This window comes from Biomphalaria glabrata, chromosome 6 (genome assembly GCF_947242115.1).
Source record: "Biomphalaria glabrata chromosome 6, xgBioGlab47.1, whole genome shotgun sequence".
Taxonomy (NCBI): Eukaryota; Metazoa; Mollusca; class Gastropoda; family Planorbidae; genus Biomphalaria; species Biomphalaria glabrata.
The window spans coordinates 34,978,261-35,004,318 of record NC_074716.1 but is presented as its reverse complement, the minus strand read 5'-3'; the positions used below and the strand labels follow the sequence as shown (position 1 = coordinate 35,004,318).

The following is a 26,058-nucleotide window of genomic DNA, read 5'->3' as shown; positions in this document are numbered from 1 at the left end:
GTCCATGACATTCATTGTAAGTCTAGTCTACAACAGTGCACAAACTAGAGCGCACCTTCTGCACTAACTTGAATGGTGGTCCGCAGGGCAGGGCTATAACAATACAATAATGCATGGGCCAAAATTAAATAGGGGAGCGTTAAAATTAAGGTGTGTGTGTGTGTGAGGGATGCAGGATGCAATAATAAAAAAGAGCTCCTGTCAAAAAGCAAATATTCCTCATGGGCAAAATCTGGAGCCTGGACACGGATTTTAAAATCCGCTCTTACGATTTCCTATAATTTTTACAGTTTATGCATATCTTTGGGACAAAAATTACTCGCTAATTGGCCATAACGAAAACTCTGGTTTGACCGTTAGGTATAATTTTTCAAAATCGGATTTTCAATAGTTTTAGTTTCTCTATTTTTATTTAAAATATATCTAGGTCTACATCTAGATCTTCTAAAAGTGACAGACGGATGGACGGACAAACAAACCAGACAAAACTAGATCTACTAGCGGCTTTTCCCCTTTCACGATTCACTAAAACTGTTGACTGGAATTTTGCCTAAATCCAATGATTATTTTGGCGCTTACAAAAACATTTATAGACCCTAAATAAATTTGCAAATATAAACGCTAACGTAAATTTATGTAGGTTACGCGCGTTGGTGAGCAACTTGGGCAACTCACCACATAGACTAGATCTAGTTCTAGTCTAGATCTAATCTACACTAGGCGAATTCGTGAGCTGCTGGAGACAACACATCCGGGTTTCATTTGCATTTGCCAGCAATTTAAGATGCCCAGTTTTGGCGCTATATAAGCCAAATAAGTTTTCATACTCAGACGAGAATTCAAATATTGAAATATGTGCTTAACGACTAACGATGACAATGTATTATCTTTAATGCAGTTGTTATACAAATTCTCTTTAAGTGATTACATTGTAGCGAATTGTACATATTCTTCACACATTATTAATAGTTTCATCATAAATTTAAAATGGTTGAGAAAATAGGCAATACTCCCCCTCTCCCCCTTTTTTACATTTCTTCGTTTTATTTACATACTTTTACGTTTGAGATGCCTACATCTAAATTTATAGTGCTGATTTGACTTAGGCCTACTTAGATTATATTGTAAATTTGCACAAATAGAACATCAAGGTATAGGCTTTGAAACCGGATATAAAAAAAAATTTGTCTTAATTAACGGGAAGCAAATATTTGTTTATTGTCAACGAAAATCCTTAGTAAACAATCTACTTATAATTATAATATTATATCATAAGCATTGTCCATATTTATTATGGACGAAACAAAGTGTTTAAGTTTAATGGTTAATATCTTAAGCTTCTCTGATGTATATAATTTTGGCACTTACTTTTAGATCTATTATTCTACAACCTAGATCTCTATCAATTTAAATTGGTTTGCATGAAATTGTTTGTTGTGATCTGGAGAAAAATCTGGGAGTAGCAAAATCGATCGCTGACATAAACAAAATGGCAGCAGCCGATATGGATTGGACTTAGTGACATGTCTTTTTTTCTGTTAAGCATTATTTGGCATCATGTCATCTTCTGCAGCACAGAAAGGTGGTAAAAAATTTACACTAAAAACTGTTCTAGATGGATTACGAGGTTCGGGTAGTTCTTCGCAAAGTCGTCCAGAAACAGAAATTGAGGAAACTCTACGAAGTGAGCATTATCATGTGACGAAGGTAATAAACTTAGTTAGTACTTAGTTAGTAACTTACTCTATAAAGATATCTAGATCTAGTCTCTAGAGCTAGAGTAGTTTATATAAATTTAATCCGGACATTACACGAATTCGGACAATGTTTTTGTAGTCATTAAATCTTTATTTTGATATTTAATATAAAACTAGCGCTTGTCCGTTTTCAAATGATTCTAATTTTAATTTTAGCTGAAATCTTTTTTTGAGTTTTTATGTAAGAAAAAGAATTTCAAATTTGTAAGTCAGGTTGTTGTTTTTTCCTATGTTACAACCAGGATGACTTTATCTTTACCTCTTGCTAGGGTTAAGACTATATTTTTTGATTGGCTAAGTCTATGCTAATGAGCCCGGCAAAATAAAATTGAAAATTTGTTTCTGTTTTTGGAGCTGATTTATAAATTTATATGATTCATTAATCATAAGCCAAAGTTGTTTGATTTCATAAAAAAAATAATAATAATTATTAATAGGGTGTTTGAATTAAATTAAGATTTTGTTACGAAAATTTATTTCAAACAGCCAGTTTTGGACATCAATGTTAATGATCTTATATTTTTTTTATAGAGAATAAATAGGCAAATGTTTGGAGTGAGCTTGGTACATTGAATGAAGTTAAATGCCTAGATAAAGTAGATCTAGATTTATATATAGAGAGAATATAGAGGATTCAGCTATTTAGGCAAGAATGGCTATCCTAACCTGTACTATACTAAAAAGATTATCTCATTATCTGTAGTAGAAATGTATTAAATTAATAAACCAAAAACACAAACATTCAACACACATCTAATCATGCAAACATAAAATAAGTCTAAAAGTCTGTGTAGAAGTCACTATCCCAGTGACTTAATTTTGGTAGAAATAAGTGTGTTCATATTTTTATTTTTTGTGTTTGTATTTATGCATAATTTGAAAACATCTTAAATGATTTCATGTGAGGGGCTATGCCTGGGGATCTTAAAATTAAGTTAATGTTAATAAGAGTTAAAATCTGAGTTTATTGATGCCTAAATATAGAGACTGTGGTCTGAAATAAATTATTATGGTATCCAGAATCAAATAATGTGAGTCAAATTTGTCTGAATTAAATGAAAACACATAGCCTCTTTGACCTTAAATATAATAACAAATATAGGTTAGGGGTACAAATATAAGTAGTCATCCTTATTCTCCTTAAACTAAAGAAGATTTTGATACTTCATTTTCTTTTCTATGTCAAATAATGCGCTGTCAAAGTCAAACTTTGAACTTTTGGCCTATAGGTGTCATAATAGCATATAAAAACTACTCTAGAATAGATCTAAATCTAGATCTAGATAGATTCTAGGTCTGAGTCTTTAATAGCTTTTTGAAATGAGTTTATTGATGTTTATGTCTATAATGACTAGACTAGATAGATCTAGTTTCTAGATCTAGAATCTAGAGTAAAGCTGTAGATATGGGATAAAATGATAAAACCCAGAAAAGTGGAGTAGGAAATGACCTAAAAACTTGAGATTACATTTTTTTTTTACACAGGGTTCACTTGGAAATAGATTAAATAAATAGAGTAAATCACTGATTGCGATGCTGTAAGCATTCCGTACAAGTCACTGTAATATTATCCATAACTTATTTATTTCTGTAGTTATTATGAGACTACTTTATCAGAATTGCTCAGGCTCCATTTTTTTTTTTACATTTCTGACTCTTACTTTGCTTTTCTCTATCTAACAATGTTTGGCAGAAGGTCCAAACTTGCAAGTATGGATATCTCCAATGATGGATTGTTCCCAAAAAAACGAGAATAGGTCCGGACATAAGGCGATTTTAAAATCTCATTGGCTATTAACCAAAGTAGACCCACAAATAACACTTTTATATAGGCATGGAAACGTGTGTATTTCATAGCCAGCATAGTCCATAGAATAAATAGGCTTGTACGCAATTATTTCTATATTTTACTATGTTGCGCACAACACAATAATAAGCTTTAGTGTCATTAAATATAATTTAAAGATGATATGATTTGCATTTAATTGTGTTTAATTTATTGCTGATTAGCAATAGACTTAGAGATGATATTTTAAAAGCTTTAAATTTAAAAAGAATGTAAATCCTATATCTAAATTATAGCTGCCTTGCTGTTACAAGTGTAATCAGATCTATAAAGAAAAATTTTTTTTTTTTAATATTGCTTCTTGTATGCACAGATTTGCTGTACAAATAAACTTGCAGGTTTCAGCTGTGAGTTAATGTGATTAAATCTTTTTAAAAAAATGGGCATTTTTGTTTTTCTTTTTAATATAAAACAGCCTTTCTCAAAGGGGATGCAACTTGCTGTTTAAAAAGGGTTGGGACGGCAAAGACATTCACTTTACTTTTCAAGAGACGAAACTGTTGTATTTAATACTAAAGTACAAACTGACTATAAATACCTAAAATTGACCTTATTTACAATGTTTTAAAGGGTAAATTTATTAAATTCAGAGGTGTCGCTTGATCACTTAAGTGAGACCTTTTAGAGTGCAGGCTTGTATCATTTTCAAAAAGGTAATGTGCAACGAGAGGGACTCAAAACTTTATGATGAAGGCGATATTTCAATGCCTGTAGCCACTAATATGATTTTACTTAACTATATCATGGTTCTGATTTCTACAGACTGTCGTACATGGTGCTGTCGATGACTTTTACTTGACAACAAAGACATGTGTGTATAAAGCTATGCGGACGCAAAGAATACTAGTGTTAACATTTGCCAACGTCAGGAAAACATTGCGTGCAATGCATAAAGAATATATGTTAAAACCAATATATATTATCTTCAAATACCTTTCATTGATCAATTTCATTTTAATACTAGACCTAGCTTGAGTATAAAAAGGTATTGGCAATCAAAGCAACTAATCTATTTTTATTGGCCAATACTTTCATTTTTTTCCTAGATCTAACCATTAGGAAGTTAAAAATTAAAAGCTGAAAAAATGCGCCAACTTGTGCGCAATTGGTGGTTTACTCTACTTTATCTGAAATATAAGAGGCTTAAAGATGTGTTATTGACTATTGTAGACAATCAATGGCCTATAAAATAATTCATGATTATTTTGTTTTTAAAGTTAATTACATTTTTTTTTACTTATAATGAAAATATCACTTTTTTATTTTCACCAATACAGAGGTTAGGATCTATAGAGTACCAAGGTTAATTTTTTTTTCATATTAGATATCATGCCTGGCCATAATTCTACCAAGTAAGTCTCACATATCATTTACAAAGTTGAAAATGCCATTTAATTTAATAAAGAAAGCTATGAGAAAGTACAGTTTTGATGATGGCCTATATAGAAAAAGTTTGGTCACCAAAACAAAAACATGTCAGCCTAATATCCTGCATATATTTGAATAGTTCTTTTATAATAATTATCCTCACCTGAGTTAAAATGCACATCTTTCAAACATTTCTTTCATAACTTTTGATCACAATTTTTTAATAGTTGGTCAAGGGAGACTACACTGACACCAAATTTCCTAACTCAAACCACAATGCCGCCACCATTTTGTTCACACCTCTTTGACATTTATGTTGCTCAAGACCCCATAATTTCTTAATTTCCTTCAATATTTACACTCTGAACTAGTAAGAATCATAAATACTAATGAAATAAGCTTTGCGAGCTAGAAATTTACTATTAATACTATATCTACTTTTAAATTTCTTAAACTAATTTAAGTAAAGCTATCATCTACTAAACTCAATATGAACTTTCAACTTTTGACCTGGGGAGTGTCTTGCCTAGCCTAGATTTGATATATATTAAAGTGGGTCAGGTCGATACTTGTAAGTGCTTAAAGTTTTTTTACCGCTTTGTTAAAGAATCTAACATCTTAAGAAACTCTCGAACACATGAAAAGTATGGTGTTTAAAAGATGTTATAAAAATAATCTTAAAATTTTGTTATTTAATATATATATATAATTTCTTTTTATGCCATGTCAAGACAGACAGTTCTTAGTTATTTTCCCTTGCTCAATATATCGCCCATCCCTACATTGCACATAACTGTAAGGTGCTAAGTCCAGTACCACATTACCAACATTACGGTACCAGTACTTATTTAGTTAATGTCTTGAATCTTGAAAAGGCTCTAAGCCAGGGGTGGGCAAATTACGGCCTGCGGCCCGCCGAAGTGTTTTATGCAGCCCACGGACACCTAAAGAAATCAGGTTTGTCCACACATTATACATATAAAAATATATATATAAAATATATATTAAAAATAAATAATTGTAAATAACTATAGAAATTATTCAAACGTTTGATTATTATCACTTATAATGAACACGACATGGCCTAAATTGTGCTGATGTGCCTAAAATCAAAATCCAATCACTTATAATGTAGAGTCTAAAGAAACATTGTCTCTAAAAGTCATTCTAAAAAGTTAAAAGTAAACGAAGATTATTTTAAATGGCAATATTTCGAAAAATTCAATCAAAGACCCAAACTCATGCCAGTATTTATTCCATGCTATGAAGAATTGTGTTGAAGGTCTGGGTTAGCTTGTACAAGATGGCAAGGTTAACAACTGATGGAGACCTTGCTTTGACTGAGTTAAAACAGGCTTTGTAATAAAACAAAGTGCAATATCCATTCGCAACCGTAAACCGTAAACTCATTAAAGGAAGGTTTACACAAAGCTGCATTGACTATCATATAAATTATTACAATGAAACCTAAATGTTCTCATATTTAGCATAGGACTGGCCTTAGGCATAGGCAAACTATGCAGCTTCCTGGGGCCTCGCACAGAACATATATTGTTTTGTTTTAGAGAAGAAATAGTGAAACTTGTCCTCTGTGTTATTGTTGAAGTTTTTAATAAACTGCATAATTTTAGTTTTTTTGCTGTTAATTTTTATTTTTCTATTTTATTTGGGGCCACCAAATTCACTTCGCTTAGGGCCTCCAATTATCTAAGGTGGCCTTGACTGGCAGTTCTGAAAAGTACTTGAAGATTTGAAAACAACACATTTCGATGTTGGGTAACAAAGTAGTATCTGCTGGTCTAGCATTAGAAGAATGTGAAGTTTAAAGGAAGAAATTGTTAGGTTCCTTGAAGGACATTGATTTTGACATTGTTGCTAATATTTCTAATGAAGAGTGGAAGACAGACTTCATGTTTATCATCAACAACATTTCAATTTGTTGTTTGCACATGAAATGTATGTGCATCTTAAATCTTTTTAAACAAATTGTGTTGCCCATAGATACATCTGGCCCTCCCTTAGCTACTGGTTTACTTAAAAACAATTTTGTGACTCTACATATCTAAAGCATGCTTAGTGTCTGTCACAAAAAAACAACAACAAACATATCTATATATTTATATCTAATGGAGTCAGGGATATCCGGGGGAATTAGGACAGTCTGTGAGGTAGTAGCTTCGATAGTTTTACACTCCATTACTTGTTCTCCTCCCCCCCCCCCCCCCATTGTGCTCTCTGTCGCTCGAAAGTTGCATGGGGTAACATGCATAAATAAGAGAGTTATCTTTCCATTACTTTTTCTTTGAGGGTTAGAGAGTTGGCGTGTGTCACATGGTTGGGCCTTATAGATAGATGTGTTTAAAATGCGTATTGAGATATCTCTGGAGCCGGAAGGTCTTGATGAAATGTTTTGAGCAAATCTTGAAAATCCGGCGTTTGTAAATGTTCATCAATAACAGGAGAGTGGGAAGGTCATGTCACATCAGTGTGTAATTTTGTTGCACATGCCGACGTTGTCAACAGATGGCAGCAGAAGGTCATCACATGTATTTCTGAAAGGCTAGAGAACCTTGTAATGGCCATGATCCAAAGGACCACAGGATGGCTGCCTGGTCGTGCGGTTTGCGCGCTGGACTGTCGTTCGGATTTATCGATGGTCGAGGGTTCAAATCCTGCCTGCTCCCATCCCCCGTCGTCCTGCGGGAGGTTTGGACTAGGAAGTAAACTATCTTCAACTCTGAAGGAACATCCGAAACATGTAAAACATTTTACAACAAACAAACAAATATAGCAGGGATATGGAGAGACGTTGACCCGGATTGTAAACTCAAGGAGGGTCATGTGGACATTCTTAGAAGTGAATAGTGATAGTAGTGGGAAGTATTTGAGACACCGCCACAATTTCAGCCTCACCACCATTTCAGCCTTACCACCATAAACACTGGAAGTAGGCATGTAGGCGGCATATTGTTGAGCAGAGTGAATGACTGTGCTTTCATGGCGTCGCCATAGTTAACAAAATGTTCGCAAACAAGGCTTACAGCCATCTTGTGAAGTTCGAGAGCAACAGTTTTGTCATGGGCATTTTTCTTGAAATATGCGACTAATAGAAATAAACAGTTACCTGATGCAGAAATTTCGACTATATTGAAAGACCTTTTGAGTCCATGAAATATATGTAAATGGTGGCCATGGTTAAGAAATGAAGGGCAATACAAAGGGGCAAAATCAAAACAAAGCTACAGAAAAAACATGCAACTATTTTAATGACATCATATTTTGATGTGTGTAAAAAGTACACACATAAATGTAGTCAAATATAGAATGTATAAAGAGAAAGATTACATGCTCTCTTTCGCTGCGAAAGTTACATGGGGTAACTCTAGTCCGACTTGCAGAAGTAAAAGATTTATCTTTCCATGACTTTTGGGACAGACTCGCGGCGTAGCATATACCCCTCCCCTTTTTTTCTAAGCCTCGCTCTCTGTCACTGCAAAAGTTACGCGTAATAACTCAAGTCTGATTGGTAGAAATAAAAGAGTTATCTTTCCATGACTTTTTCATCATGGTGTCCCTCATGATTTGGTCATGAAGAGAATTATATGTATAGATACCTAATTGTCTCAGTCTCATTTGACATTCAGTGTTATTTGTTCACCTTGGAGTGAAAGCACGAGAAACCTTTGGGTGGAAAAAGGAAGTGAGAATGACTAAATTCACTTGCAGAAGCAGTCCTCTTCGGTACTTGAGACAGTACACATATTTTGGTAGAAGTTCCTGTACTCGAGGCAGTACAGACATATAGTGGATGCATTGTTACCCGCTGTGATGCTGATGTGATTTAGTAGTGAAATTGTATGTACACCTATTCTAGAGGACTTAATTTATGATATTTTATGCCCGTTGAGATGCAGATGTAACTGTACATAATTATCTTGGATTATACTCTTTGTGTTTATATAACTACTACGAAGGATATCATGCCATTTCTTATTTAACCAATTATTTGTAACTGAATGCTTGAAGTTGCAGTATTTTATCTTGTATTATTTTCATTAAATAAACGTTACTTTGTCTGCTGAAATTGACTAAGTCAGTGTATAGTATTTATGTTGGTGACATGCTAAGTCTAGCTCCAACACACATGAACCCAGACCATTCTGCAGCATTATACATACTTACATCCTGGTGACTAGCAAGTTCATGTGTAATATTTATATTTGTCCCCTAATATATGTTACTGACAAATCATGAATCATTTAAAAAAATTAACCAATAAATAAATAAATTTAATTAATTATATTGTTTTCTATTGGAAAGGGGAAATAACTTCTACATTTTTTTAGAGATATACTTGTAAGGACTGAGTTCTTCCCTTTAGATAAGCTTTGCTTTTTTTTTTTTAATTTCTTAAAAAATATTTTGCTTGTTGTAACATTTATTCATACATATTTGTTAATTGTGAATAAAATGGTACAAATATATATAAATATATATGTATTAATTATTTATGTGCTTTGTTGGTATGCTAGCTATATAAAGGCTAAAAATGCACATGTATAAATCATTTTTCTACATACACCATGGTTCATACAGTGGTATGCTGTTTGTGTACACCTGAGACTATATTAGTCCCCACATAGTCTTTTCCTCCTCTAGCCAACTTTTTTCTACTGAACTGTAAGCTCTTTTGCAGACTGGCAAAGAAAAATAGTTTAGCACTGCCATAGAGATTGTTGATTATGTTTGGCTGTAGTGGTAGTAGGGTATGCATAAGGTGGATTAAGATGGGGCATTCAAAATTGATATGGTTTACGGTTTCATAAAGGTGGTGGCAGTGTCTACAAACAGGTAGGTATGTGGGATTTATTACGTCAAGGTATTAATTTAAAGGTATGTTCTTAGTTGGAAGATTGTAGATTGCTCTTTGCAGAGGAGGAAGTTAATACTGTCCAGTTTGTTTGGCATGGTCATTTCTTTGTACATAGCTCTGCCTTTGTTTCCTGATGCCCATTGGATGAGCCACTCTTCTTTGTGATTGTTGACTAACATTGACCTTAGGGTGAGGTGGTTAACAAGTCTATCTGGTTGTTTGATAGTTAATTGGCCTTTTCATTTCATGTCCAGGGATCCACTCTAATGTGATTGTGATACTTAATTTTGACATTATAAGATGGATTATCGCTATAAGTGTTGTCAGTTCTCTTGGGATGGATAAGGTGCTGTTGGTAAATTCTTGCAGAGTGGATTAGGAGTCTGTAAAGACAAAATCTGATGGTGATTGTATTCCATCATAGAATCTGTTTTGGACTGCCTGTAATGTTATGCTGATTGCCGCAATTTCGGCCTGGAAGTTTGTGCAGTAATCATTATATGGTGCACTTTTCAAAGTGTTTATTTTTGGAAAAGACCAGCATTGATGGTAACTTTGAAGGCTGATCCATTGGTGTATATATGGATAGCTGTTTTTATAGCTTTCATTTGTTTCTAGAGTGCCTACATTGAGCTCCAGCGAATTTGATTCGTTTGTTAGAGTATTATTTAATAAATGTTTTAATGATTGGTTGTTTGTAATTTAAGTCCAGAAATTATGTTCCAAAATCCAGTATTGTTTTCTCTGTTGTTGGGTAGATGGTGTTCATCAGTAAGTTGGATCAGAGTTCTTAGCTTTTTTTAAATATTTTTTTTCTATTTCTTTGTGTCAGTAGTTTATTTGAATCGTCATCCTTCAACCTTGTGTATTTCTCAATAGCTTCTAGTGCTGCTCTGTTGCGCCTCAATTAAAGAGGCTCAATATTTGAGTCTATTTCACAGGCTGCTGTAGGAGTAGTTTTCATACCTCCACCGAATAGGCCTAAAACGTGGGTTTTGGATTGTGTCTAATGAAGATTGATAGGTTTTGCTGGCAACTATTGGTATGGAAAGACAGTTATCCATGACAGGTCTGACATATCCAGTGTATAACTGGTTTTCTTTTTGACTATGTAGTCTCAAATATTAAAACTCTAGCCTCCATGATGTAAGGTGATGTGTTTAGCCACTGAGCTGTTCTAGTACTCATAAAAATAGGTTTTATTAGTCTATTGTTAAATTTTTAGCTTGTTTGCCTGGATGTGACTGCATGATTATTATCATGGGTCTCCCGCTACTGATTTTATATATAAACAAAATTTATCAATTATGACTAATTGATTAACTTGTTCGTTAATTTTTTTTATTGATTCATTAGCTGTCATTGACTATGAATAATTGTGCATAGTTTAACTTGATCTGGGATTGGGAAGTGGGAGAGAAATAACATTGATTTTTACCAAACAGACAGACAGAGTTGATATATGCTAGGTACAAATTCTCAAGCACTTAGCAATATTTCATTCTAAAAAAAAACATCAAAAAGAAATTAAAAATAATACACTAAGTCTATAAATTGTTTAAATATTTTGTTATGTATAAATATATTTGAAAACAATAACCCTAATCCTTTAGTTTGTGATTTCATAAATGTATAAAGTTTGCATTATACATACTTAGGTAACAAAAACTGTTTACAAATCAATGACATGGTTTTAATTGTGCCGATGTGCCATAAAATCTAAGTCTAGCAGGTTAAGCTAACAATGTATCAATATACTGGTATATATAGAATTTGTAACCATGTCTCAATAGACTTTTTTTTTCCCTCAGACTGTCAGACATGGATTTCCATTTACACCAACTGCTCTTGCTTTTGATCCAATTCAACATTTACTGGCTATTGGCAACAGAAATGGTTCCTTAAGAATGTATCCTTTATAAAATGAAGGATTGTGTTATTAAATGTGAATTTTTTACTTGTATGATTTATATAAATGTCCTCACATTGATTGAAATACATTTTACCATCCTAAAGTTGTGGATAATATGAAATCAGTTTTGTTTTTATCAGACAGTGCAATGGAATGTCTGAATCTCAAGAATCTTGAAGAAAACTTTTTTATTTAGTCAAAAAAATGTATATTGTATTGAAGGTTTATTAGAAATTAAAACATGCTACTAGTCATTCTAACACTATAGAATGAATAACTAATTGAAGTACCATTACTCCATAATATTTTCAACATTAAAAGGTGAACTCCAAACATGTAAAATGTGGCCAGTAGGTAGTTTATTTTTATTTTTTTAAATTAATTTTATTGGTGAACAGGGCTGTTTACTATTGAGCCTATGCACACATTTTAAGAGGCATTCTTTTTAGCATTGAAGTCCAAAACAGTTTTAACTTGACCTATAGTATGGTGTGTGGTGGAGCAATGTGGCTGATCACCTGTAATCGATAATTTTGATAATAAAGCAGTTTTTATGGAAATGAAGATTGTAGGCAATATTACAAGTCTATTTTTTTTTCCATTGGGACCCGCCCCCCCTCCTTTATTTCTATTCTAACTTGAGAATTTCTTCAGGTCTGTGTTCTTTTCCCACATCATCCCACTTAGTTCTTTTTTAAATGAAATTCAGTAGGTAGATCCTGGCCTGATAGAAATACAATGCTTGTATTTATTTTAATTACACCCTTTGTTTATCAAGGCTTTCTCTTATCTCAAATATAAATCTATTCAATGTGTTCAAGTATAATATTGTATTTGCTGACTGTCCGCTATTGTGCATATTGTTTTACTTTATGTTGTGTAAGCACATGATTTTTTTTAAAAACCTTTTTAAGTAAAAGAACATTTACGCTTCTTTTGGTATAAAAACAAATCAAATGGAACATTAAAACTTTGCTTAAATGGATTGCACCTTAACATGGTTTTGTAATTGCATTGTAGTTAGTCTTTTTTTTTTGCTGACCCATTATAGAAATGGTTAGAAAAAAAAATCAAATGGTACTTATTGGAAATGTTATCGGCAAAGTGTATAATCCAGGCATTCTATAGAATACTGGTACTTAGGCATTCTATGCATTAAATGCCTGGCGACTTCAGACAAGTAGAAAATACTTCATTTACTACTTTGCTTATATAGAATGGTTAGATCTACTTCAGACAAAGTAGAAAACACAAAATTAACAACGGAATATCTTAAAACATAAAATACGTTTATATGTTTTATATGAAGTCCAATGTCAATTTCCCAATAATTCTTTAAAGCAACGAATCGTAGTCTATTTTAAAATTAAAGTGCTAAGAAGTCGTGAGTAAAATATAATCACATTTTGATAAGTTTCTTTTAACTAGTCCAAAATGAGAAATAAAACAAATATAAAGATCAAGATAGTAATGACTACGCTTTTGAAATATCTACTCCAAATCTTCATCATTTTTTTTTATTTCTTTAAAAATATCTTATGGGTAGAAGAAAAAAAAAAACGCTGCGAGACTCACGTAGGTTAACTGACACCTCAGTAAGACAAAAAGCCTTTCAAAAAGAATTTCAAAAAAACAAAAAAAAAAAAAAAAAAAAAAACAACAAACGATACAAAGTGAACTTTAAAATTTAAGCTTGTTATTTATTTATTGAAACTTATCAGACTACTACATTTGATATATAATATGTTTTTCAAGAATACTGAGAAAAAAGTGATTGACATTGACGGAGACAAACTCCATGCTCGACGTTTTGTTTACTAAGTCTTACTAAGACTAGAGAATCTATCTTTGTCTTCTTCATAAACATAATCAAGTTGTGGCGCAGCAAACACACTTCAGCAGTTGTAATCAGCTTCCTTCACACATTAAAGAACACTACAATATTGTTTGGATTACTGAAGAAATATTAATACGATACCAGCGATGCCCAAACTACGGCCCGCGGGCCAGATCCGGCCCGCGACGTGCTTCTATCCGGCCCGCCAAAGCATTGGAACTAAATGGAAAAAAAAATAATTAAAAAATTAGAATGTTGAAAAAATATTCTCTTTAAGTTAGGATTTTCACTCATTCTTTGATGAATTCCATCTTTATGTTTGGTATTCTAATATTCATAGTAAATATTTATTTAATTGTAAGAACACAAGTGTTGTTGTATTGTTTTTTTTTCAATGACGATAAAACTAGACAGCTATTTTTAATTCTTGGAAAATTCCGCTTCTGCCTTGAGCTAGCCGTGTCATTGAAACCTTGTGTGTGAAACAGAGAGCATCATTGAGGCACCATTTTGGGTCGTGTTCTTTTGATATCAAAGCGATTGGTACCGCATTGTTGAATGTTTGTGGTTTAATGAAATGGGAGAGCCTAAGAAACGAAAAGTGGACTCTGAATGTAGAAACTTTCAGGAAAAGTGGACATCTTTACTTTTTGTGGAATATGATAGTAAGTTAACATGTTTGATTTGTAAAGAAAGTGTGGCTGTTTTTAAAGAACATAACATTAAAAGGCATTATGAAGCCAAACACATAAACAAATATGGTGGCATTCTTGGTTTGAGCCGCGAAGACAAGATTGCCAAGTTAAGACTAGAGATTGGGGGATCGACAAGAATATTTAACAAAAAGAGACACGAAAATAAGTCTGCGATAAGTTCCAGCTACAGAGTTGCTCACATCTTAAGTAGAGCAATGAAGCCTTTTTCCGATGGCGAATGTGTAAAAAAAAGTGCTTGCTAGCAGTGATGGAAGAAATGTGTCCTGAATCTTCATTCACAATTAAAAGACTGAGCAGCAGAATTCGAAATGTTTTCTATTGCTGCTGACGAATCCACTGACATAAATGATACTGCGCAACTCTTGGTATTTATTCGCGGTACAGACAGCAATTTTGATATAACAGAAGAGTTAGCAGCTATGAGGAGCATGCATGGGACTACAACTGGAGAAGACCTGTTCAAAGAAGTGTCAGCCATCATAGAGGACCTTGACTTACTTTGAATAAATTAGTTGGAGTAACTTCTGATGGCGCTAGAAATATGGTTGGATGTCACAGCGGAATGACAGCAAGAGTTATTTTAAAAGTTGTTGAGTATAATGGAACTGAACCCCTGCGGCTTCACTGCATCATTCACCAACAAAATCTCTGTGGAAAGGTTTTGAATCTGAAACATGTGATAATGATTGTGCTCAACACTGTAAATTTCATCAAATCACAGGCAATGAATCACAGAACTTTCAAAGATTTTCTGGCAGAAATAGAGTCCGGATATGAAGAAGTTCTATTTCACAGTGAAAAGCGCTGGTTAAGCCAATGAAAGGTGTTAAAAGTTTTTTTTTATTTGAGACACGAAATTGAAATATTTATGATCGATAAATCAAAACAAGTGCCACAACTGAGCGACCCCTTCATGGTTGTGGAATTTGGCTATTTTATGTGACATCACATCACATCTAAATGAACTCACTACCAAACTACAAGGGAAAGACAAATTGATTTCGCATGTGTATGCAGACATATGTGCTTTCCAAACAAAATTGCAACTCTTCATTCATTTCCAACCTGTACCACTCTATAAAATGATAAGCAGCTAAATATGTCTTTCCCTAATGAAAGAATAATCAAACTTCTGAGGCTCTTGATCAATAATTTCAGTGAAAGATTTGTGGATTTTCAGAATTTAAAAAATGAAATCCGTCTTTTTGAAAATCCGTTTGCTGCCGATGTGTCAAGTGTGCGACAGATTTGCAAATGGAACTGATTGACTTACAAAGCCAGACATCCCTGCTTGACAAATTTCAAGTGATGCAGACCATTGACTTCTACTCCATGTTACCTGCAGAAGCGTTTCTTCCAAAACAAGCGCTAAGGATGATCACAGTGTTTTCAAGCACTTTTTTGTGTGAACAAACTTTTTCAATGATGAAACGGGCGGAAACCATGTGACGTAATCGCCTCACGGATGAACATCTAGATTCAGTGCTCCGACTTGGTGTTTCATCTATGCAGCCAGATATTCAGAAGATGGTTTTGGATAAACTTCATGCATCACATTTATTTATGTAAGTAGGTGCACAAATAAAACTATTAAAAATAGCTTATTGTATATTTAATTTTTTTTTTCTTTTTGGTGATATGGCCCGCGACACGAATGCCGAAAATTAAAATGGCCCGCAGACCAAATAAGGTTGGGCATCACTGCGATAAACTAATGTTGTTAAAATCAACATTCATAAGGCAGTTTTAGTAATTCCGTGGAACGCCTAGGCATTCTATAGAATTGCTAAGCAAAGTAGGATATAGATACATTATTTTCTGTTTTGCCTAATAGCGTTAGACATTTGCCGGTACCGGTAAGATACGAATACATTTTGATTTTTTTTCTATTTTAATGAGTGTAACACAAATCTTATCTTATCTTATATAATACAGACGTTACTTCAAAAAAGAAGATGATTACGTCCTACGCGTCATGCATTTAGTCATGCATATTAACCAATGACTTAAATTCTGCCAAATCAGTGTTTTTCCTGGCTAGCTCAGGCAACCCATTCCTTGCTCTAATAGCACTGAACTCTAAGACTGACCCTTAATTAAAATACAATTTAAAAAATAAACTGGTAGGGAATTATGGTAGACTATTTGTCTTTAGCCTTTATTAAAATCGATATTATATTTAGAAGGGCCACGACTGATTCACTGATTTACCTATCACTGATTCTCCCATTTGCAGTGGACGAAAAAATACGAAAATATAACATTTTATGTCAAGCCCTGGATCGATGACAACTGAGATATTTTCATGATCAAAGCGATTAACTGGTATACGATTCTTTATTCGTAAATAAAGCAAACATTTTGTAAAGGGAAAGATAATACTTCCGTTTTTTTAGCGGCCCCCGAAAGGGGAAAAGACGCTATTAGTTTTGTGCGAAAGGTCTGTCCGTCCGTCCCGTTTAGATCTCGTAAACTAGAAAAGATATTGAAAATCCGATATCACAATATTTTAGACCATTCAAAGTTCTGATGCAACGGCTACTTTTTTTTTCTGAAAGCGAAAAAATCTAATTTTTAAAATCAGTTATGCAAGCAGTTTTTTAAAGAGAAAAAGCTAATTAGTATGCATTAAAAGTTAGACCTAAATTAAAACGAATAGTAATCTTGTAAACGTCATTTTCATGAAAAACTTTTTTATTGCGGAAATGTATTTTGAGCATTCGAAAAAGAGATTGATCCTTTTCAAAACAATTACATCTATTATATGACTTCAGTTGGGGCAGGAGAGGCGCGGTAGCTGAGCGGTAAAGCGCTTGGCCCCGGGTTCGAATCCTGGTGAAGACTGGGATTTTCAACTTTGGAATCCTTAGGCGCCTCTGAGTCCACCCAGCTCCAATGGGTACCTGATATTGGTTGGGGAAAAGTAAAGGCGGTTGGTCGTTGTGCTGGCTACATGACACCCTCGTTAACCGTAGACCACAAAAACAGATGAACTTTACATCATCTGTCCTATAGACCACAAGGTCTGAAAGGGGAACTAGTTATTCCAGGTTCACATCTAACTTTGCATTCATTTGCACCTATCCTTTGATCTGCTGTACCGTTGGGGCACTACACAAGATCTGCCAACCTTCTTTCTCCATTCTTATATCTCATTTGTCTTTGATATAATTTCATTTGGATGTTCTTTCTGAAAATATTGAAGCCTGCCTGGGTGGACCACTTCGGGGGCCGATTTTGAGTTTGTGTTTCCATACAAACTGTCTTTGTAATCTTGTTTTATTTTGATTTGGGCAATATTAAAATGGTTTAATTTAATAATTTAGGCCTACACCTAAAATTGGCGCGGGCCTATGAAAATGCGGGGCCCACTGCGGTCGCATAGGTTGCACTGACGTAAGGCCGGCCTTGCAAAATAGCGGCGTATTCTACTTCGCGGGTCGACTACCTATATATATCTATATATATAATTTTCTTCGTCGTCCAACCATGCGGGACACCACGATGAAAAAGTCATGGAAAGATAACTCTTTTATTTCTGCACGTCTTGAACATATATTGAAAGTAAGTTATAGGCCCAAAGTTATTTAAATAATAGATACATTTCAGATTGCAAAAAAAAAAAAATCGACTTGGAAATAAGTATTTGGGCTCAAAACTCGTCTCGCTTGTTTTTAAACACTTTACTTTTTGTGCATAATTTCCTCTGCTATAATAGTGTTACGAATCTCGCTATCCAGGCTCTCTGCAAACTCCACCATACACCACCAACTTAAAGAACTTGACAACTCAGGGCTCCAAAGTAACGTAATAGTTTAATGTCAATTAATAACAGCCAATACTGTACAATTGGCAGCACGTTACACAAGACTGTACAAATATCTCTTCGATAACACCGTACCGCCGTATCAACTCTTGCACTGGTCTCTCTGTCTCGTCTCGGACTTGTACTGAGCCTTAGTAACGAACTGTAGATCGGGAAGTTGTCACTGACTCGTCTCTGATACTTTCGCTCTTTATATAGGGTCCCTACTGGCCTTCTAGAACCGGACAGAACGTCGCTCGACCATTCTGGGTGTCAGATGACTACAACCCTCGTGACGCTCCTGAGCTCTGTTCACGGCGTCGATCCTTTCCGAACCATCATGTTGACACTCGTCTCGGCCGTACTGACGTAACTCGTCACGGTTGACCGCTCGTCTAGCGCTGACCTGGGGCGATTTGCGTCGGCTGACTACACACACACCACTACCCCCATAGGTGCCACCACCATGTTTATAACAGATAGCTCAGACGGTAGAGCATCAGACTTTTAATCCGAGGTTCATGGGTTCCTGATCGGGCAAAAACTTTATAAAAAAATAATTTTAAAGCATTTTTCACATAATTTAATTTCAATAATTCAATCTGCATAAACTTTTTAGCGGAATTATAACATCGATCCTAAGATTAACATTGACATTAACATTGATTAAAAAACAAACAATAATGGATAAAAGCTGAAAAATCAAATATGTATTGCATGTAGGACTAAAAAAAAAAGCGCCCAGGCTAAAAAATATTTAATTCAACGTAATAGATACCGGTACTAGAACTAGTTGGCCAATGGAATGTATGGGACAGCGTTTAACTTGAGAGCAAAAACTTGAGGCCCATGGCAAAATAAATAATATATAGCCTGGGAACAGATAAACGGACGAAACCGATGGCCCATGCATGTAACTCAATATATTCACACCTTATGTATAAAGAGTAATATATTGTACATTATACCCCTAGAATTCTTTTAAACTAGTACATAGCACTAATAGATAGTATAGGCAGTACGGCCCCAAAAGACCTATTACAAATTACTTTCATTAACTTACGATTGGACTAGCGACACTTTATTTTATAGGCGCGTATTTTGTTATATATTTTTATTTAAACCGTTAGTTAAAAAAAAATCATTTTTTCTGCTGCTAAGTCCTAAGAATCTTAGGAAAGCCATCCGGCGTTGTTGTCCTATTTCTAGCCCATCTTGTCGTGCTATCATCAGCCTCTCAGTGCCTTTAGTGGAAGGCTGAGATGGCCTCGGGCGAGACGTCCATAGACGCTCCTCATTCGATCATCTTCCCTAATAGGCGGCCTGATAGGCAACCAAGAGTCCAGTCAATAAAACGAAAGGTTGTTGTCATCACATTCCCAAGGCCAATAAAGCTTTTTTTTTTTTTTCTAATTATGGAATCCAGGAAGATTTAAAGTGATATGTGAAAAGGTGTGTTCGCGCTTTTTTATCTGCAAGAATACAATTGTTTTATATACTTCCTAATTTTCTTCAACAATGTTTTATTTCACTAGCATTTCAATCTGTTTAAAAAGGCGTACAATGACTTAATTATTCATAATAAACAGGAATTCCTGGAACACTCAAATGCTCAGTATTCAAAAAATTAACACCCAACCTAGTTCGAAATGGAATACATGGTATATCAGCGCATCACTAGAAACACTAACAAGCGTCTTAGTGATGAGTTATAACTCGCATTGCAGCGTGTTTTTTTTTTTAGTGGCCTCGTAAGGGGAAAAGATATGTTGTATTTGTTTTGTTTGGTCTGTCACATTTAGATCTCAAACAAACAAACTAGAAAACTATTGGAAATCCATTTTCGCAACATTTTGTGGCGCAATCGCTTCTTTTTGTCTTCTGAAAGCAAACTATTTTTTTTTTAATTATTTATGCAAAACGTTTATTTCATAAAGTACACCTGTTTTATAATGTATCAATATTAAGAATAGTAATTGTAAGGGAGACGCATCGTAATTTGAAAATTTTGCTGTATAATTTATTTTTTTTTTTTTCAAATTTTGTCTACATTTATCTAGAATTGAAGGTGTTAATACCTTTTATTGACTTGCCAAACAATGGTGGGTGAGCATCGAAAACTATATCACCAAAGAGTGTTGGAGCAAGGACACATTCTTGCTCTACACTGCATAGGTTGAAGTTGTCTGCGCAAGCATCATTAAACTGTTCTGGGTCCAGCATGTTTTCATGGAAGGAGTTAATTATACTTAGTACTTTCGGTGGACGGCCTTTTTGTGTAAGATTTTAAGTTGCCATCTCTGGTGACAAGATCGAAAGCTTTGGTGAGATCGGTGAAGGCGATATACAGAGGCATTCGCTGTTCTCGTCACTTTAACTTCTATTGTCGAAAGTAGAAAATAATGTCATTTGTGGACCTCTGGGGTTGGGATTTTGGGTACCGTACGTAACGTTTTGCAACTTTCTGCAGCCTCGGTAGCACCTTTGCTAGCGAAAACCTTGTCTACGATACTGAGAAAAGAAATACTCCCCTCCAACGTATTTAGTTACGTCTGTCGCCTTTATTCTAATACAGTTTGACAACCTCGTATCTCGAAATCCTGTGGAACGGTTCTTCTTCCCAACATTTCAGAGGTTGGATTAAGGCAGTGTTATATTGTGTTAAGAGATCGGGGGGGGGGGATACCATTGCTACTTAGAGCTTTATTAAGCGTATTAAACGTAAGTTTCTCCAGTGTCAAGCCATATACATATATATATATCTATCTCAGGCGGGTGATTCTGTTTGTGCCATTATTGAAATGTTGAAAAAGAAAAGATACGTGGTGTATTGGAAGAATAGTGAATATTACATCATCAGTGGCTGTGATGTTGGAAAGGGATTTTATTTTAAGGTGTGTAGCATAATTTATTGTAGAAGAACGCATTTTGTTTAGTCTTTTTTTAATAATGCTTTTTATTTACCAGGTGTTTTATTGCTTGCGAAAGTTTTGTAGCATTGAGAAGCTAATAATCAACGATGGGACTACGTTTTAGAATGTGATGAACAAAGTCACTTGCATCAATTGAAATTGGGCCGTGGAGTCAGTGCTGGAAATTGAGTGATATATTGAAAGGATAAAGTGCTTGACTTACGCAGCTGATCAATAATGGGTCACAGGCAAGGAAACTAGGCGCAATGTGTGTGCGCGCGATTTAGAACTCTGCATAGAATTGTGAGGTTTGGGAGAAGGCTTGCGTTGGAATCGATTTTCTGGTGTTGGCTGTCTTTCTGATGATCTAGTTTTCAGATATAGTAGCCAACTCGTCTTTAGAGCCAGACACCGCACCGATTTATTCGTTACACCATTGCTCTTAGTTGATAGCTTTGTTTTCATGGTTAGGAACGTACTGCTGAGATAGTTTTCAATGTCAACCCTCTCCCCCCTATCAAAACTATCAATAGTTTGTTCTTTTGTTGACCTAGGTAAAGTAAGCTAATTTCCTGCTGTGCAGTACCGTGATTGTCTTATTGTGTATACCGTTGTGCGTCCATTGTACTCGAGCAGTCAATCATGTCTCACGTGTATTTCTTTTTACAAAGCTTCTGTCTATACAAAATGTGAACATCTTATTTCTCTGACTCCCATTCTCTGATCAAGTTGAAACTTTGCACAATTATTCATTGGCGTAGAGTGTACACAATACTTACTAAGACGTAGATTTAAATCCCCCCGTGCCGTTCGGCGCATTGGGCGGCAAGGTGTCTGCATAAAGATCTGGCAATGTCTGAAGCCTCTTCCCATTTGGTGTCCACTGCTCTGAGGTCCTCTAAGAAAGTGTGGCGCCAAGCAATATGAGGACGTCACTGTATGCGCTATGCTCTTATTGGCCTCCATCTCTTGATATTCGTAATTCATTCTGTCGGAGGATACGTCCCGCAAACCTCATGCGACGCTTGGTCACAACTTCACGAAGTGGTCGAGTCCCAGTTCGGAATAGGATTTCTTTGTTTTAGATCCGCTCTCTGTAAATGACTCCTAAAATCCGTCTTAGCCATTTTTGTTGACCCACATTTAGTCTTTTCTCAATTTTTTTTACCTCCATGTCTCACATGCATACGTTGCTGTTGGGATGACGATTGTGTTAAGTAGGTGGTTTTTGTCTCAAGTCCAATAGCTTGAATAGTCCAAATACATGAATCAGTTATAAAAAATCAACAATTAGTCAATTAATTACTGTTTTTAGTTATTTTGTTGGATACCAGTATTACAGATATGATTAAATATGTCGTGTTTTCTTCCCTCATTATTTAATGCGTTATTTTCCCCCACAACCGACACCCATCTAGAACTGTGTTTCCCAAACTTTTGACATATTTGATGAAAATTGTGTACCCCTATTGTAATTTTTGTAACGCTGACTACCCCTGCCCCCCCCCCCCCCCCAAAAATGTATTTGCGTGTAAAGAATGAAATTGTTTGTGCCGAGATGACAGATCATATATATATATATATCGGTTCCCTGGTTGTTAACTTTAATTTGAGATACTGTTCCACGTCTAATATTTTGTTCCTTTTTTTTCGACTTAATGTCTACAAATGCGGATAAAACAAATTGGAAGTTAAAAAGGCAAGATATATTTCAGAACTTTCTTTTTGTTCAAACAGGATACACATGTTGCATTTTATAAGAATCTGTCTGATGCCAATTCTAACAATTGTTCTTCGTCCTGTTTAAATCAGGGAAATAGTTATTCAAGCTCATTAGCGAATTGTCCAAATACTATAAACTCACGAAGAGCGGGAAACAAGTCTACTTCTCCATTACCATCTCTCTTTGCCATAAATTTAGTTTTGCGAGTGTAGCATATCTTGAAGGTGAAACAATCAAATTTCTAAGCCTTGTAACGATCAATTCATGCTATTTAAAATAGAGAATATGTTTGCTAAATATGTCATAATAATAATAATCTTTATTATCCACGAGGAAATTTATTTATCTTACAATTTGTGCAATACACCAAACAAAACATAACTATAGAAAACCAAAATATACATTCACACTAGACGCACTCAAAATTTACATGGGGAATGTTTATATTAGATAGTTGAATTGTATTTAATGATTTGATTGCCAGGGGGTTTTGTGCTTGTTTGTCTTTGCTATCGGTGTCTTGTTAAAATCACAAAATCCTGACCCAAAGAGTGATTTTTTTTTCCTCAAATTCTTTTTTCTTAAGCAGCTGCCCAAATGTTTTTTTTTTTTGCCAATGACCTTACCAGAAGCATTTAGGATTTTATGTATTTTTAACCAGTCTACCCACGGCGACCGCAGTGGACCCCCGCACTTTCATAGGACCCGCGCTAAGTCTAGGTGTATAAATAATTAAATTAAACCATTTTATAAATTATAATAGATTTCCTGCGGCCTCCTGTTGATTTAACAGGAGCTCCTGGAAATCTGAAATTGCATGCAAAATAGTCTTGGAAATATCCGGAAATTATTAAAATCTTTAGAAAACTCATGCCAATCTCCTGAAATATATAGACAAAAATTGTTATTTTGGGGTGTCATTCAATATGGAAAACGCCAATCCTACGTGCGATAAAATCTTGCTATTGAGCGTGATCTATGTAGGAAATGGAATTTTTATAATATACTGTATGACTTCGCTACACGCAAGGCTCGTAAAGTAGTTATGTACGTAGTGAATGTGACGTACGTAATGAATAAAATGCAAAGACGATTTTTTTTTCTAATATAAACTCTTAACTTTCACTTACTATCCGTATCCCTACCCAAACTTGGCCTTGTGAAATCCGTTTCGCATAGGGCCCCACAAGGGTTGAGTCCGACCCTGCTATTTAAAGACGGGTGAATACAGAGTAGATTATTTGTTTTCCTCCCCCGCCCTCTTTTTTTTCGCCGCTAAAACTATGTGGGGTAGAAATAGGAAAAGTGATCTATCCATAACTTCTCGGTCACATTGGTTAAGTCAGGCCCTGCTATTTTATAACGGGTGAATGTTCTCCCCTCCCCCTTTTTTTTTATTACGCAGAAATAAAAGAGTGATCTTTCCTTTACTTCTTACTCGTTCAAACTCTTGAGGGAAGAAGAGAATTATATATATATTGTTACGAATCTCACTTTGCAGGCTCTCTGCAAACTGCACCATACACCACCAACTTAAAGAACTTGACAACTCTGGGCTTGAAAATAACGTAATAGTTTAATGTCAATAAATAACAGCCAATACTGTACAATTGGCAGCACATAACACAAGACTGTACAAATATCTCTCCGCTGTATCAACTCTTGCACTGGTCTCTCTGTCTCGTCTCGGACTTGTACTGAGCCGTTGTAACGAACTGTAGATCGGGAAGTTGTGACTGACTCGTCTCTGATACATTCGCTCTTTATATAGGGTCCCTGCTGGCCTTCTAGAACCGGACAGAACGTCGCTCGACCATTCTGGGTGGTCAGATGACTACATCCCTCGTGACACTCTTGAGCTCTGTTCACGACGTCGATCCTTCCCGAACCATCATGTTGATACTCGTCTCGGCCGATCGTCGTAACTCGTCACGGTTGACCGCTCGTCTAGCGCTGGCCTGGGGCGATTTGCGTCGGCTGACTACACACACACCACTACCCCCATCTGTGCCGCCACCAGGTTTATAACACTGCCCCCTCCTTAGATCTGTCCGTCCCGGGCAGATCCAGCTTCACCATAGTACTTGTTGAGTCTGTCGATGTGGACGACCTTCAGTTTTGACCTTGGGCTCTTCTGTATTCGATACACAACATCGTTGATTCTTTTTATCACTCGGTAGGGTCCTTCCCAGTCTTTTTGAAGCTTTGGGGACTTGCCTTTTCGTCTTTGTGGGTTGTAAAGCCACACCAGATCGTTCTCATGAAACCCAGCGGCATTGGCCCGTTTGTCGTACCTTGTCTTCATCTGGTCACTGTTGATCTTGATGTTCCTGCGGGCAAGAGCGTGAGTTTTCTCCATCCGTTTTCGGAGATTTGCGATATAGTCTGTTGAAGAGGCTGGCACATTCCCCGGGATCCCGAATAGCAAGTCACATGGTAGTTGCAGTTCTCGGCCGAACAACATCTTTGCTGGAGTGTAACCAGTGGTGCTGTGAATCGATCCTCTATATGCCATGAGGAACATTGGGATATAGGTGTCCCAGTCCTCTTGGCGATCATCGACGACTTTCGACAGGTGTTGTTCCAGTGTTCGGTTAAATCGTTCTACCATCCCGTCTGACTGGGGGTGAAGAGGGGTTGTGCGTGTCTTCTCGATGCCGAGTACCTGGCACATCTCTTGGAGGATCTTGGATTCGAAGTTTCGGCCCTGGTCGAAGTGTAACTCTATGGGAGCACCGAATCGGCTGATCCAATTTTCTACAAGTGTTTCCGCTATGGTGGTGGCTTCTTGGTTTGGTATCGCATACGCCTCAAGCCACTTAGTAAAATAGTCGATCGCCACTAGAACGTACTTGTTTCCTCTCTGGGACTCAGGAAACGGTCCGGCTACATCAATCGCTATTCTTTCGAAGGGATTACCGACGTTGTATTGCTGCATACGTCCCCTCGTTCTCATGTGCGGACCCTTCGCTGCTGCACATGCGACGCACCTTCGGCACCATTCTTCTACATCATCCCAGTAGCCGAACCAGTAAAACCGCTGGCGTACTTTTTCAAAGGTCTTGTTGACACCTAAATGTGACCCACTAGAATTATTATGGATTTCTTGCAACACCTCGGCAACTCTCACTTTAGGCAGCAACAGCTGCAAGCGATTGCTTTCTCCATCTGCGGTTTCCCAGACCCTCTTGAGAACTCCGTTGTCAATTCTCAGTGAGTCCCATTGCGCCCAATATGCCTTGGTAGCAGCTCCTTTATCAGAAAGGTGATGCCATTCCGGTCTTTGTCCGTCTTCCTTCATAAGCAGAA

General features: G+C 35.8%; 1 protein-coding gene across 3 annotated transcripts in view; it reads left to right on the top strand.

Annotated features, from left to right (window-relative positions):
• Positions 1 to 1,452: 1,452 nt before the first annotated feature.
• The window catches only part of LOC106058560 (syntaxin-binding protein 5-like), a 92,860-nt gene continuing 68,254 nt past the window's right edge, over positions 1,453 to 26,058 (top strand). For 2 of the 3 annotated variants that reach the window (XM_013216016.2, XM_013216017.2), the window contains exons 1-2: positions 1,454 to 1,707; positions 11,656 to 11,753. In XM_013216016.2, the coding sequence (XP_013071470.1) occupies positions 1,558 to 1,707; positions 11,656 to 11,753 (248 nt within the window). In that variant the 5' untranslated portion in view covers positions 1,454 to 1,557. Of the gene's footprint in view, positions 1,708 to 11,655; positions 11,754 to 26,058 lie in introns of all 3 variants that reach the window. The other variant, XM_056032533.1, reaches the window with a different exon arrangement.